Below are 16,912 nucleotides of genomic sequence, written 5' to 3' on the forward strand. Positions count from 1 at the left end.
TAATTTGGGCAGACCACGATAAAATGGGCCGATTCCTATGAAATTTTTCTCTTTCTCCCACTCTTAAAATAGTCAAAAAAGCTTTTTTCCTAATATGATTTTTTAATATGGTGTAATTTCAAATTTTTAGGATTGAATAGTCTTTTAGTATCCTTTGATTTAAATGAATTCATGAATTCTTCAGTATCCTTTAAAATCGAATACGTAATCGCTACAAAGAAAAGACTCGGTTTTTTAGTTATTTTCTACAACTGCGACAATGCTTGCAATGTTGATGATGATGATGGTTATGACGACAGCATTGTTCGTTCTTTCCTTCTTCCTCATTGGAAGTGCGAGTGGTGCTTGTTGGCCCTATCGCTTGTCTACCACCGCCGTTGTAACCGCTGCAGCTACATATTTCTGTTGTTACCACTGATATTACCACTACAACTACCACCACCGGCAATACCATTGCCATTGTCATACCAACCAGGTTAATAGCACTACTCGTGCTCAGCTCTACCAACAGACACACCTGCACGAAACAAAACTTACCCCTATTGAACGGCATAGCTAAGGAGGTGGACATATGACGAATGAGCTAAAGGACGGATGGATGGACAGACGGACGAACGGAGGCAAGGTGGAAGTAAGGTGCCAACGACAGGTTCTTTTACTAGGGAGTTTTTGTTTCTGTTGTTGTTTTTGTTTTTGATATTATTGTGCTCATTTCGTTTCATATCAATTCGATTTTGGTCTAACTTAAGTTTTGTGGTAACAAATAAAATACAAGTTAGTCACTCGTCGTCAAGGATACTGTGCGTTACATATTCTGCTAGAGCTCGCGACCAAAGAAATGCTATGTTTAAACTGTCCGTTGCCCCAGTAACGTGACCAGCCAACGTAAAAAAAACCATAACTCGTGGAAAAAAAGAACAAACTAACTGTGGAAAAACGAAAAGAAACTCAGTCATTATTACACTCTATTGCCAACAATTCTGAGAAATATTTACATATCCTACTGGCCCTATACATACAAACATATAAGCGGGCCCAAGAAGTGTCCTGAACAGCAAGAGCCTTACACTGGCGAACGCTAATGCATTTTGCTAAACAGAGATAGACTCAAAAGGAAAAATCTACAACAACAACCCATAGCTGTTAGAACGTAGAAGCAGCAGCAGCAGCAGCAGCAGCGACAACAAAAACAGCAACAGAAACTAGAAATGACGCCTAACATCTAGCCAAAGTTCCTAGACTTGTGCTAAAATCGTAACAGAAATTCAAATGTGAAAAGTAGTCGAGAATGAAAGCTCAAAGGATTAACATGCTTTCCACCAGCAAGGATCTAAACTAGAGACAATTGCCAGACATTGGAACATTAGTGATATTGGAACATTAGTGTGTGGAACAACAGTGCCAGAATATATCAATGACAATTTAAAGCAAATAATTCGATTTTTTAATTTTTATTTTTATTTGAGTTTTGATTTTTTATTAAAAAAAAAAACGAAAAGTGTTTTGATTTTGTTACATTTCTAAATTTCAAATCAAAGTGCCATAAACTTTTTGCTGAACTACAATTAAGACTGAGGCAGAAAACAAGGATTTCTATTTGCAACAAAAATGTAAGTTTCTAAACAAATATTTTCAATTAAGTTTTCAGAAATATTTGAAATGATAAGATTTGTAAAAAAAGCGTGCCCCTTGATCGGTGTTAACTCTTGGCACTGGGAGAATTCACAGTTGTTATCTGTTAGATTCTGTGGTTCTTTGGGTGTCAAATGTTAATGCGATCTGAACACCGAAGAAAACACAGTAACGTATTTCGAAAAATATTTTAAATCGTTTTATCTAAATTGAATTTATTATTTTTTTGTTTTGTACCAAAAACTCTTACTGTCAAATGCTTTCAGTATTATTGTTTGTTCGTCATTGCATTGATATGGAAAAATAAATTAACAAAATTGGTTAGAAAGTTAAAAATATTATGTAAAAAATTGTTCAATTAACATACGAATTCCAATATAAAAAAAATTGAAAACTAGTCATAACATAAAAGAAGCGGCTGCAGATATGGAAAACAGATTCCGTCTGAAAATGTCACTATGCCTTTTGTACAAATGAGAATGCTCATTATTCCGACCAAATCTTTATACGGTATATCCCTGATAATTGACCAATCCCAATTTTGAGATTTGTTAACAACGCTCGCAAAAATTTTGTATTTCATGATGGCAAAACAATTGCAAAATTGAATATGGCAACCCTTATGGAAAGAAGAAAGAAGTTACTTTTGAGGATCTTCATAGAATCACTCTCTGAGTCGATTTATGCCTGTCAGTCCCTCTGTCCGCCCGTCTGTCCGTGTATTTTTGTGAACTGCCCAAATGACCTGAATTTTGGCAAATCCGACAGTATCTACTCAAGCAAGTACATCAAATTTGGTGAAAATCGGTTCAGATATAACTATATCTTCCATATATATGTTTCATCCGATTTGGTGTTTTCCCATGTGTAATATGCACTCCGTCAAAACTATTATTTGGTACCATACAACTTATGGAGATCGGATTTATTGTGCAGACCAATGGACCAAATTTAACAATTCCGACTGAATTCATGCTGGAAGCAAGTACATCAAATTTGGTGAAAATCGATTCAGATATATAGCTCCAATATATGTTTTATCCAATGCGTAATATGCACTCCACAACAATAATTTTTGCTACTAGATATCAGATACAGTTCAAAATTAGGTGTTTAAAATTCTGTCAAGATCGGTTCAGATTTGGGAGCTATGATATATATCTTAATCCAATTTCAGGTTTTTTGTGCACAAATGGCTATCATCAGCCCAAATGGACTAAATTTTGGCAGTTCCGACTAAATTCATCCTAGAAACAATTACAAACAAAAGTAGAAACAGTTTAATGAAAATCGGCTGAGATATATCTATAGCTCCCATACAGTCCCTCACAGGCGTAATATGCAATGATATTTGATATCGGGCATCAGACACTGGTCGAAAATACCTCTGCCAAATTTTATCGAGATCGATTTTGATTTTTACGTAGTTCCGATATACATCTTCATCTGATTTTACGGTTTTTTGCTCACTATATATGTAATATCAGCCCAAATTGAATAGGTGTTTTCATATTCAACCGAATTTTAGGTTTGGTAAAACTCGGCCCGGTATACACGGTGAGATAAAAAAGCTGTAACAAAGTCACACGACATAATTTTAACATTTTTTACATTTTATTGAATGAAAGCAAAATATGCCGGAAATAGCATAAAATTTTAGAGTTAGTTTAGATTTGTTGGAATTGGCCACCTTTGGCACGAATTATGGCCTTCAAACGGCCAATGAATCCGTCATACGCTGCCCGAAGGTTGCTCTGCGGTATTTTAGCCCATTCCCGGCGAAGCGCTTGCTTGAAGTGATCCACACTTTTGTATTTTTTAGTGCCAACCTTGCTTTCCAAAATACTCCAGACACTATAGTCCAACGAATTGGTATCCGGGGTTTTTGGTGGCCATTGTGCGCTGGAAATGAAGCGAGGAACCTCATTTTGTAACCATTCTTGGGTGGCGCGTGCTGAGTGCGATGGTGCTGAGTCCTGTTGGTATGTCCAAGGTCTGCGACCAAAGTATTTGCGTGGCCAAGGCTTTAATACACACTCCAGAATATTTTCGCGATAATAATCGGCATTTATTCTGATGCCACGGTAGATTAATACGAGCGGAGAACGACCATCAGCTGTTATGGCGGCCCATACCATCACCATGGCCGGCGTTTGAGTTTTGGTGGCCAATCGAAGGTGCACATTTTCAGCTGACCTTTTTGGCAAGTAAACACGATCATTTTGTTTGTTTACAAACTACTGGACAACGAATGTTTTCTCATCGGAGAAAACCAAATTCGGCTGTTCACCACTTTCGGCCAAGCGAAGCAACTCTCTAGCTCTTTTGAGTCTATTTTCTTTCTGTTGCGGTGTAAGTTCTTGCACTTTTTGGAATTTCAATGGCTTTACTCCGAACTCATTTTTAAATATTTGCCGAATGGAATATTGCGATATGTTCAGATCAGTGCCCATTTTTCGGCCACAGCGACGCGGGTTTCGATCAAGTCGCTTCTTTACTTTTCAAACTATTTCTGCTGATGTTGCTGTTTTCTTCCGTCGACTTCCTTGACGTCGAAATACGCTACCAGTATCACGATAACGAGCGATGGTACGAGACATAAAATATTTATTCACATTTAAATGCTGGAGTGCACTAACGATAGCCACTTGTGGTTTTCCAGACAAATATAAAGAAATCACACTACCACGCTTGAATTCCATCACGAATAACTTTTTTTTGGAAAATTCTCACCAAAATATTTTTGTACGCTTGTAAACAATATAATAAGCTGTAACTGGAATAATTTTAACAGCTGTCGTACGAGTGGCTTAGAAATGACAGCAGTCTGAAGTTGGTTGCAGTTTTTTCATCTCATCCTCTATATACAGAGATATTATTTGGTACTAGAGGTGGAAAAGCCTATGTCAAATTTGTTGAAAATCGGACTTGGATATAGTTCCGAAATTGTGAAAATTCTAATATCATGATATGGTATATGTCATGGTATAGGATATCATATAGTCGTTCGCCAGATATTTGGTCGGAAAGAAATCTAAATTTCTTTTCAACTATACGCTCATATTAAAGGAAGATCCTCAAAATTTAAATTTGACTGTTTAGGACATCAAATAAAAAAGTTGTAATCGTATGATTGCATGAGATTGTTGTAGTCAATCACATTATAGTAATAAGGGCAAAATGCCTTGTTCAGCCAAATTTGACTATCCAGGATTGTCAGCCCTTTTACACCTAAAACGCATAGTTTTATTAAATTGCTCGTGTGTTCTATTAAATTAAAAAACGATCAATTCGACATATTTTTGTAGATTCTCTTACAGAGCTAGGTATGAATTTTGAATATTCGAGGAAAATCAATTTAGCCGTGTTTCGGTACTTTAACAAATACGTGTAATCTAATCCTCTGTTTATTCTACGAAAGCAATAACAAATAGTAGTATGTAAACACATTATTCAAATTAATTTAGTTTATTGCAATAGTTTCCAACTCGATTTATGTTATTAGATATTATGAACGAATCGAATCCGAACCTTGTTTCCTATTGACACAATTAATACTTAATTCAAGCATTACTGGTCATTTCCCTCTCCTATTTTATTTTAATATTCGTTTCCCCAATGTAATTTTCTAATACACTTAACTCATGAATCGGCTAGGAAGTTAAATATACACATTTGTACATATGCTTATTTAATGTATTGACAAATGAATGGATATTTACTTGGAAAACTATAATCAAAAATCACTTCGACGAACATTTATGTGTATATCGTATGTACGTATTTCATTTTTGAAGAACCATTGAAAGACATGCAAACCTTCCCCCTCATCGAAGACAAATTGACATTGAAAAGTGTTTGAAATGCGTCTAAATTTCTTTCAGACTTCCCACTAGTGGGTGGCAATAATAGTAATTGGCGACTTGAATGTATATTGCTGGTCGCCAATACAAAAGGTCGGCGAACCAATGGCTTATTATTTATTAATTTCACTGTCCGCTATACATCAAAGGGAATCGTCTACATTCTCGATTAGTTTTTAGTTAGAGTGATTGAAAGCATACTTTGAGGCGTTCACGTATTCTAGTAGGTATTGTGTTTGAATATTTCATGAGAACAAAGTGAAAATATTTTTATTAAATTTACAAAATTTTAGTACATTTTTTAAAATAATTGCATATATATTTAGATACTGTTTTGACTTTTATACATAACTTGCATTTATTTCAAGTAAAAAAAAGTGCCAATAAAAATCTAATGATTAGATTAGATTCTAATCTGATACGAGAGGGAAACTCAGATGATTATCAAATCATTATTGATATTGTGTGCATTTTCAATGCTTTAAAGTTTATGTAAAACAGTTTTCGCTTGTTTGTTCGGGATACAATAGTATTTTGTTGTTGCAAAATGGTCAGGCTTAATCCCTTTATTGTTGTTTTTATAAAAACAACGTTTGTTTTTAAGTGGAGAGCGATGGTAATGTTTACCAGGGGGTAAGGCAGGGAATACCTAGGTTTCCGAAAAAGCCACCAATCCTCATCAGTTCTCTAGTTTTTTTGTCTGGGATATTCTCCCCAGAAGTTATTTATAAAATAACTATTTTTAAAATAACATCTGGGGAGAATATCGCAGACAAAAAACAAGGAAACTGATGAGGATTGGTGGCCTTTTCGGAAACCTAGGTATTCCGTGCCTTAGTTAGTTATTTTAGAAATAACTTCTGGGGAGAATATCCCGGACAAAAAACAAGGAAACTGATGAGGATTGGTGGCTCTTTCGGAAACCTAGGTATTCCCTGCCTTACCACCTGGTAAACATTATCATCGCTAATTATATCTGTTTGAATTTTCATAGAAAACCCTCACATATCATTTCCATTAGATTCGTCAAAGTCAGAACAAACGCAAGTATCCCGAAGCTAAAGAATCTTTAACAAGTAAGCAAAAGCTACAATCGTGCGGGGACGACCATGTGATACTCTACAAAACTACAATATGTTACAAGCCCCCTTATGTCCAAATCCGTTTTGGAAGATTTCGTGATTGAAATGATGTCATAGAGCCCTTCCCACATGTTACCCTTAGGCTTCTTGATCGGGTACATTTGCCAAATATTTAAGCTCTCCGTCATGCTGTTAGTTGTTTTGGTTCATTTTACAGGTAAATATAATCTCATGGTCATCCAAAATGCTAGACTTCTTTCCTGTCCGTAACTCTCTTCTCATGCAAAATTCCGTGTCGATTTGTTTCAATTGTGTGATCTTTTTGGTTCATTTGAACGCCGAAATATTTTGCGATTATCTCCAAAAGGAAGAGAGGTTGTGTTGTATGCGATATTTGGCTATATTCGTTAACGAAATCAGCATAAAATTTCGCCTTTTGTGTATTTTGGATGTCGCCTGTGAGTTATTTTCAGTGTTTCGGCAGAATGGAAAAGTTGGTATTTGTTCACACAAAAGTAGTGGTCCATTCTACCCGCTGTCCTAAACTCTAACTTCATGCGAGATTTCGTGTTCTTTGGTTTCTATTTGTGACCTTTATAACGGGTGCAAAATCAGGAACATTTTTAGTTTTTAGTCCATTTCAACCCCTAAATATATTGCGGACATCTTTGAAAATAAAAAACAAAAGACCCAGCTCATCTGAGCCTAACCCTACCCTTGTGAACATTTTCGTGAGGATCGGACGATAATTGCAATCTGTATATTATAACCCCTACCTGTGTTGTAAGGCGAAAAAAATCTTACAAAATATACACTTCAATATTATAAGGCTAATTGAAAAAATCGCATGCGATAAAAATATGAAAAAATAAAAAAGTGTCACAAAATACTACAAAATCTATATTAACATCATTATTGGCATTTTTTATGCGATTTTTTAGATTTTATTCTTTTATGTCAAAAGGGCATTTTGAAGTGACAAAATTTGTCAATATCGGCCCAGCCATTCTTGAGATGTAAGCACTCTAGCTAAAATTCCTTCCATTTGTATATACACATTTTATATATTTCATTATATATATATATATATATATATATATATATATATATATATATATATATATATATATATATATATATATATATATATATATATATATATATATATATATATCCGATATATTTACTATCGGCATCTACGTAACGGTCAGAATAGACCTGTTCGTCTATTTGTGATTTCGCCGGGATTAAAAAAATTCGTGGTTTAAAGGTAAATTTGACTTTTATTTAACACAAATGTTATGGTCTATTTCACCCACTCAATATTACCCGATGACCATCAAAATTGGGAGGCTTCTCCCCAGCCCTAAGCTCTAGCCCCATGCTAACTTCCGCTACGATTGGTCTAATCAAAACCAGGAATTTTTTCTGGCTCTATCTCCACCTCCATTATTAATTTAGTGAAGATCGGACCATAATTGCGACCTGTAGAGACAGACGGGCGGACATACATAGCTAGATCGACTCAGCTTGGCGAGATAGGAAGATCTATATATGTACTTTCCTATGTGGGAAAAAAAAATATACCGAGATGTTACATAATTTCTGGCCTAAGCTAACTTATAATACCCCCAACACATAGTGTTGCTAAAAACGTTTGGCTGAAAATCTAACTTCAATTTAGAAGTGTCGACTTTGCGATTTCTATCAAAAAGTAACAGCCAGATATAGTTCAGAATTGTGCAAATCGAGTAGATTTAAAATCGGGTTTAGTCCAACACCATGTGGAAAACCGTGTCAAATTAAAGAAAAGTCACAATACAAGAATGGGACTTTGTTAAATGGGACTTTGATAAAAACTGCAAATTTACATAAAGTTTCCACATAAACAATGCAAATTTATCCTAAAAAATATTGGCGTTGAATTTATGCAAACCATGTGTTTTCAAATCCCAGCCTTTCATTTATTTTTCATATTTCAAGGAAAGAATAAAAACCAAGCAGTATGAAAATTTACTATTGACTTCCGGTGGAATAAAACATTACCCGCAATGTACTCTAAGGAAATGCATGCATACAAACACACACATACATTCGCATATTTAAACTAATGCATTCTATGCGATAAAGGAGAACACAACACTTGAATTCCTTTGGAGTACAGAATGGTTGAGGGTTAACCACCGTTTTGGTGCACCATGAGTTCATTTACCAAATTAGAGGGCATGTGCCTGGCAAATCAACCATACGGCCTGCCTTTGCCTTCGTTGCCACCCCAACCCTCCTAACGTGAGCAATAGGGACTCGAGTATTGTCAAAAAAAGCCACCTCATTGCTGGAAATTTCATGTGCATGGTGGGTAATTTATTTTATCGTTTGTTCAAATCTAAATTGATCGTTAGCTGCAAACAACAAAACCACAAACAAAATCTACCGACAATGTGGCGGCGTCGTTTTTTCGTTTCAATTTTGTAGCCTTTTCCCAATAACAGTTAGCCAGGTCAGCGAATACAACCATGTAAAATATTTTGTGTAGGAGGACCTAGCGAATTACAGTGTTATTACAGCAAAAACATTATACAACATTCCAAAAAGAAAAGAAGTTTTTTTTTAACATGAAAACAAAAATCTGAAAAGCAAATTCTAAAATTACACTTGCATGTCATGTTGATGTTACGAAAATATTCAAATTGCATGATGATAATAATGTGTGATACCGGCAAACCAAATATTGTTAATAGTTTTTGTGGTGTATATGTATAGGTTTTAATCGTAGTTGTTCTTATTTTTTTTTTTCAGTGTAGAAACAACAAAATGGCTCCGCAACAAAATTCCACACTTATCGATGAAAATCTTGATGTTAGTCCTTCGTTGATTAATATACCCGAAGAAATTAGTCGTTATAGTCCCATATTGCCGCCAAAGAACCAACGAAATCACGATAAGAATAACAACAACAACAATCATAGCAAGAACCACAACAACAACATCAACAACAACAATATTAATAACAATAATGACAACAACAATCATCAACAAGATGTCAACTTTGTACGTAATTGGGAACAAACGGAAAGGGAAAAACGTCATTTTCACAAATACAAACACCAGCGCAGCGGAAGTTATCGCAGCGGCTGCAGCCGACGTAGTCGTTCCATTTCGTTGTACGGCGTAAATAGTACAATTGTGAGTACATTCTTTTATTTTATTTATTCAAATACATACAAACATACATACATGTATACTTACATATAACAAATTACAAATTATGTAAATGTAATCGACGTAATATATTATGAGAACTATAGAATACATTTGAAAACATTTCACGTTGAAATCGATAAAAATGTTATGTATTCGAGTAAGCAATGTTCATAAATCAATAAATATGATATTTTTATAAAAAAAATAAAAGGTGATTCTAGAATATTGAAATAAAATTTACCAAAAAAACACCAAAGATTCAAAAAATTTTTGCGATCTCACACGATAAAAAATATGACAAAATGTAGAAAAAATATTCACTTTTTTATTGGCATATTTTCAAACGGATTTCTTAGATTTTATCCTTTTCTGGCAAGGGGCCATTCCGAATTTGTGAGAATTGTCAAAATCCGTCCAGCCGTTCTTGAGATATAAGCGGTCTAACTAACATCCCCTTCATTGATATATGAGATTGTATATATTTTGCAATATATGCGATAACTTGGATATGAGCATCAATGTAACGGTGAGAAGTGACATTTTCGTGCATTTGTGATTTCGCCAGCATTGAAAATATTCGCAGTTTAGTGAAATTCGGTAACCTTCTTACCAGCCCTAAACTCTAGCCCCATGCTAAATTCCGCATCGATTTGTCTATAATTGCGACCTGTTGAGTAACAGCAAAATCAGGAAATCTTTCTGTTTTTGGTCCATTTCAACCCCTAAATATTATGCGATCATCTCCAAAACAATAGGCTTTTATTCTGGCCCTAGCCCCATCTACATCCTAAATGTCGTGAGGATCGGGTCATAATTGTGACCTGTAGAGTTAATTGTGACCTGTATAGATTAGATGGACAGACTGACGGACGGACTACATAGCTAGATCGACTCAGCTTGGCGAGATAGAAAGATCCATATATGTCCTATGTCGGGGACCGATATTTCGAGGTGTTACATAATTTTTGGTCCAATTAAATTTCTGAAAATAATAATATTTGTTAGTGACTATGTTGAAGTGTTTTGTTGGCGGCGTCGATTTTTTTGTAGATCTGTTACATAAAATCCAACGCACCGTGCAAAACTACTCATTTCTCCACTATGGCAACATGTTCTGCATATCTGCAAGCAACGAAATTTTTGAAAAACTATCACATTTCAAACTTGAATTTGTTCAATTTCGGTGACGTAAGCCAGAAAAAAATCTCTTATGTGTCTCCACCTTACTATTCCATTTTTTTGTAATTTATCAATTTGGCTTCAAAATAATAGTCTTATGTAGTCCATGTCGTATCATGTATTGGTAAAGTTCACGACTTTCAACAAAAATCCGTAGATAAAGTCAATCTTCGAAATAATAGCTTCCATGTAGATTTACCATTTGGTGCAGCACCAATAAAACGGTATTCTCAGATCTTGTTTTTTTATGTAATCCTGACATAGTGGTACCTCTTGATTTTGGGTATTGTGATGTATAAGGTTTTTTGGATTCTCGTCTCAAGAAAAATTTAAAGTCCCGATCAACGATTCGACTTTAATTCCGTATAGCAGATACAACCAATTCGAATGGCGGTTACTTGATATTTTGAAATATTAAAAAGTAAAATATCTTCTTGGAAAAGAATGCCCAACTTAGGTCCAGGTTTTTTGGTGTTCCTGAACACAAAACTAGACCTTAAATATTGTTGCTTTGAAATTATCCCAATAAGAAAAGTCTATATATTTACAACTTTCAAAAATTTTTGCTCGGAATTTTGAAGATAACAAATATGCTTTAAATTGTTTTCCATGGTAGAGGACATAATAGGTTCAAATAGTTTTTATCTGTTTGGCATAGTTTCCAAATAGTATCTGGATACATTAGCTAGATTAAAAAGTGTAATTATCAATAAATCTAAGTTCCAATAAGAAAAGATAGAATTTTCTCACTTTGTTTAAATTTCATAAAAACCTCCCGCTTGAAATTATTTCTGTCGAAATATTGCTTTCATTGCTTCTTTACAATTAAAATTGGAGTAATTGGAGTCGATTCATTTATTAAATAAAATTTTAATGCCAACAATAACAAAAAATGTGATTACAAATATCTTACTTATACTGGCCATTATATCATTGCAGGAACAAGGTCATAAGGAAATCACGATTTGGCTTGGCGATGAACCCCGTTACGTTTCTGGTGTTACAAATAAAACAACATGCAATGACATAATCAAAGCTTTGATTGATGATGAGATCCGTTGTGGCAATTATGAATACTGTCAACGTTTAAAAGGTGAATGAATAAGCCATATAAATATGAACTATATGTTGTGCAACAACAACAACAAAAGACTAATTTCAGACATAATGCTATATTAATTATATGTCATAATATCGTTATTTAACTTTACTAACCTCAACAAGAATGTTGCGAACTCATTTCGAAAAACTTCATAGATTACGAAAACTAAATGGTGGTTTCCATTCTTTTTTTCTCCTTCTTTCATATTTTGATGACTGTACATCCGGTAACCAACTCAACCCCTTTGATGTTTATATGAAAACCAAAAAATATGGCGCCGACTTTTTTTGTCTTAAAAAACACAACTACAACAATGTTTGCAATTTTTCCAAAAAAAAAATGAAACTACAAAAATCCACACATTCAAACAAAAGATGGTACAGCATCGCGTGACTACAGCGATTACGTTATAACGGAATGTTGGCGCGGTATTGAACGCAGCTATGATGGCAATATGGCGATACTGCCCGTGTGGAAAGCCTGGAGTCGTGTACACAATGAGGTAATATGAAAAGCTTAAATGTATATCGTTATAGAGCTAGCAGTTGTTGTTGTTCCTGTTGCCCTGTATGTGGTAGCGGGTTTTTTGAAAATTCACTCACATTCACACACAAGACGAGGCATATGACAAAAAAACTATATATACATGCTTTTAGGACTTCAACTTTTTACTCTTGTGACTTTTTGTCGTGATTGCATAATTTCGCTAAACAAAAAAAAAACCAAAGGAAACCGAAAAGTGGAAGAGGCAACTTATTGGCGCCTCACGCAAACTAAATCAACACGCTTATACACTCAGGACAAATTTACCTTTTCTACGCACACTCTCGCACACACATAGAACAAATTTACACACAAACAGGACAAATGTTTGCTTAGGAAACGCATAGCGGGGAGGGCGTTGTGCGTTGATCAAAGCTAAGCGTGTTCACTTCACTTCAATTAGTGTTAATAACGTTGTAAAGCCCTGGGAGGAAAATTATAAAACATTTTAGAGTAAAATCTGCAAAACTGAACGATTGTAGTAAGGTTTCTGGTAATATTTACAAATGTTGAACAGACATACTTACATTTACTTTTTTACGAATGATTAATGTAGACGGTGACGTATACTCAACGTAACAATTTAATAGCTATTTTTGGACAAATTAATCATACGACACACCGGACCCAAGGTGACCGAGAAAGAATTAGCGAAAATGCACATGTGTAAGTTAAAGTATTCGGAGATTTTAGGCTTTAAACACTTGAGATCCATCACGTAAAAAAATCTGAAACTTTAACCTACAAATATGGTGCTTTTTTTCGACAAATTTGGTCGAATGATACGTAGTTCCCAGATGCCCAGTTTCTAACTGTTTGATTTTGATTTTTAAATATTCTTACTTCTTTTTCCTTCCAATACTAAAGGCAACGGAGTTCTATCAGAAATAATTTCACTTTACGGTAATTTTTTCGTTTTATCGCTGATCTTGGGATTGTAAAATGATACAATTCCAAAATGTTAATTTATAAACAGTTTTGATTTGAAGAATTTTGAAAGAAATTACTACCGATTCGGTTGGATAAGTCTTCGTATAAATAACTTAAATAGGACGATACCGTTATATGGGGCCCCTTTGGCATGTCAAATAACTGCTCAGACCGTTGCCCCACTTAAAGCCTCAAAAGTTGAAAAATGTGGCTAGACACTTTAAAATCGGATGGAACTGTTAGGTGTTAAATGTTAAGAGTTGACATTCACTTAATTTATATTTAAAAGTTTTTGCAATGTTCGATTATTTCATCCCTTGAGAATCCAAAATTCCAAATTACAGCCAACCTTATTGGAAAATATGCCCAATATAATAAAAAAAGTACATAAAATCTAACAGTACTTATTTATGTGTCTAAGTAAACAATTGTTTATGCCTGTATCTTATTTCACACTCGAAATAGTAAATTTCGGAGTGTGTGGTGTATTTAGGGCCTTCAAAATATCTAAAATCGGAGCTATGTAAAAACATGGACTCATATTGGAAATTATTCTACCAAGAGAAATTCCACATATTGCAATGCTATATTTAAGCCCATTCGTTTGGAGGATGTAGGGAAGAACTATAAAATAAATAAATTATGTCAATTATGGCTTTTAAGTGTGGAATAATGGTGAAGAGTAAGAGCAATAAATATGTTTTATAATACAGGGTGAGATAAAAAAAAGAACTGCAGCAAATTCAAAAGCCATAATTTTTACATTTAAAAAAAAAAAAATTATTCAATGAAGGCCTTTTGAAGTATAAAGCGAAGAATTACAAAATAAATAAATTATATGAATAACATATTGCTTTAAAATGTGGAATAATGTTAAGAGAAATAAATAAGTTTTATTATATTGCCAATTAAAAATATTAACTATTATTCATTTTATACGATTTTGTACGATCTAAACTGAATATGCTGTAATTAGGCATCTTTGCAGAAAGCAGTCTATATACATCCAATTTTTGGTATAAACCCCATATACGCGTATAGTCCCAACTGTAACTATTTGGACACACGGGACCTTCTGGTATACGGTGTCTTCATTTTTTAGCAAAATTTTTCACTGAAATTATTTTAATTTTAGTAGTTCGAGTTTGCAATGGGTACTCTGACGAAAATGCCATGACGAAAATTTCTCTAGTATAGCCCTATATCCAGTATTTCGATGATTTTATCGACATATAACTATACCTAAAAATACTGCGTATTTTAATGATGTCTCGTATTTGGTATTGGAGCTCGTAATGGGTACCACCACACCTATAAAAGAAAATAACCTACGAAGGTCTACATGTTCATATATTCCCCGATATCTTTCGACATTCGGTATTTTTTCCGAGTTGAGCCATATTTCACAATGGAGCTATTGAGATTTTGAGATCGCAATATGCAGAGAATAACTATACCACCCTATATTCGGTATTTTAATAATTTTAGAAGCAGATTTTTAAACGAGTTTTTAATTTTCTTACAAATAGTGGAGGTTATTAAATTTTCAGCCCGACCGAACTTAGAATCTTTTTTACTTATTACTATTAGTATTATTAATAAACTTTATAAAAAGATACTTACATCAATGACAATATGAACATTCCCCTTTATTGAACGTTAATTAACCGTGTCATTTCTTGTCCATTTTTTTAGATTCGTTTAAGTTTGAAACATCACAAAGACATACAAGATCCTAGCAAAGCGTTCAAAAGTAACACCACCCTAACCTGTATACGCAACTACATTTGTAAGCTATTGAAATTTGGACGAAAGAAATCCAACAAAAAGAAAAACCAGCAAAAATTATCATCCAATAATGGCCAGAAAACGAAGACAAACGAAACAAATTCCGGCAAAGACAATAATGGGAAACTACTGGACAAACTAATACCAGATTCTGCTGAGAATGATACCAATGGGGTTGATTTGAACGGGCTAAATACGAATCTAAAGCCGTCGAAGGAGCAGTCAGATGTGAGAGCCAAAAACAAAGTCAACAAAGAGAAACTATATCGTTTATCCGAAAATCGTTCATCGCAACGTAAACGCCGAAGCCATCGACGTAAAGAGAAGCGAAGTAGTAGTACCGCCCATGATAAAATATCCAACGCCGAATGTAGCAGCAATTATTTGCGAAGACGTAAAGACTCCACCATTCGCAGTTCGGTTCGCAGTAAACTAGCTCAAAAGAATGCCCAAATGAATGAACTATACGATCGGGAATATGCTCTGACCAAAGAACTAACCAATAAATGCAAACTCTATAAGTTACAAAATGAACTGTATACTGCCGCAGACAAAGATCTAGAAATGTCAGTGGGACAAATTCAGGAAAACATTGAAGCCTACGCTAGGGAAATCATACGCACCGAACATGAGCTACTCGAGGTCAAAAAGGAAATCAAACAGGATATATCGATAATAAACAATCTAAAACGTCTGACATTGGAAACCAATCCAAATGAATGCGGTGTCCCCGTCGACATTGAGAAGTTGTTGAAGCCAGAAGCGCAACCCCTACCCACCCCCATTGACACTGCCGAACCCAAATGCAACGAACAAATGTTATTTGTTGATAATATTTATGAATTTTGTGACAATAACGCCAGCATGTTGGTTTAAATCAACTCCACGGTGTGTCTACATACCCACATACATGTATATGTAATAGCATAAAATGTCTAATGCCGTCGAAGAATTGCCAATTTAGTATTTAAGATTTGTTAAGTTTATTTATATTTTAGTACATAAGTTTTTTACATTGTTTAAATAAAACGAAAAATTGTACTTCTTATTTTATTTTTTTGAAGGGATTATTGCAATGCCCTACACCTCAAGAGATACATTATTTGCTTGATTGTGTACATGGAGTACAGGCAATATCCCAAAATAATAAGTAAGCACGATTTTCTATACCGGGGGAGAGTACTGGGACCAAACATAATGGAAATAAAATATGTAGTTTTGAGAACCATCATTGCATGGGATATTCCTGCGGGTCGCACATGAAGAACTATCTGTAATAAATACAGTTTATATTACAAATTTGTGTGAACAATAATTGTGAGTTTTACGACTTTAGAGCGGTTTTAACATGAAATCGGACAGATCTAATACATAGGTGCTGGATGGATTTCAGTTATATACATTGAGTTGGCGATTTCTCTCTTTCTATCAAATTTTAATGTTGATATCTGTTGGACTCACAGATAAATTAACAAAACAGAAAAGTACCACAGATATAGGAAAGTATATATGGATCTTCCTATCTCGCGGAGCTGAGTCGATCTAGCTATGTATGTCCGTCTGTCCATGCTAATTTGTAATCACCCTAC

General features: G+C 34.5%; 1 protein-coding gene across 1 annotated transcript; it reads left to right on the top strand.

Annotated features, from left to right (window-relative positions):
- Positions 1–774: 774 nt before the first annotated feature.
- LOC101893572 (probable WRKY transcription factor protein 1) lies at positions 775–16,364 on the top strand. The gene is made up of 5 exons (XM_011292220.3): positions 775–1,610; positions 9,377–9,763; positions 11,900–12,053; positions 12,437–12,564; positions 15,231–16,364. Exons 2-5 carry the CDS (start codon positions 9,392–9,394, stop codon positions 16,197–16,199), a joined length of 1,623 nt encoding a protein of 540 aa, XP_011290522.1. The 5' UTR covers positions 775–1,610; positions 9,377–9,391; the 3' UTR covers positions 16,200–16,364.
- The last annotated feature ends 548 nt before the right edge of the window (positions 16,365–16,912 follow it).

Source organism: Musca domestica, unplaced genomic scaffold, assembly GCF_030504385.1.
Source record: "Musca domestica strain aabys unplaced genomic scaffold, Musca_domestica.polishedcontigs.V.1.1 6, whole genome shotgun sequence".
In the NCBI taxonomy this organism is placed as follows: Eukaryota; Metazoa; Arthropoda; class Insecta; order Diptera; family Muscidae; genus Musca; species Musca domestica.

Bases quoted from the DNA above. Each gene is read 5' to 3' on its own strand.
- LOC101893572 (XM_011292220.3), top strand. From the start codon at position 9,392: ATGGCTCCGCAACAAAATTCCACACTTATCGATGAAAATCTTGATGTT. The intron at 9,764-11,899 runs GTGAGTACATTC...ATATCATTGCAG, and splicing joins ACGGCGTAAATAGTACAATT to GAACAAGGTCATAAGGAAAT. The intron at 12,565-15,230 runs GTAATATGAAAA...CCATTTTTTTAG, and splicing joins GGAGTCGTGTACACAATGAG to ATTCGTTTAAGTTTGAAACA.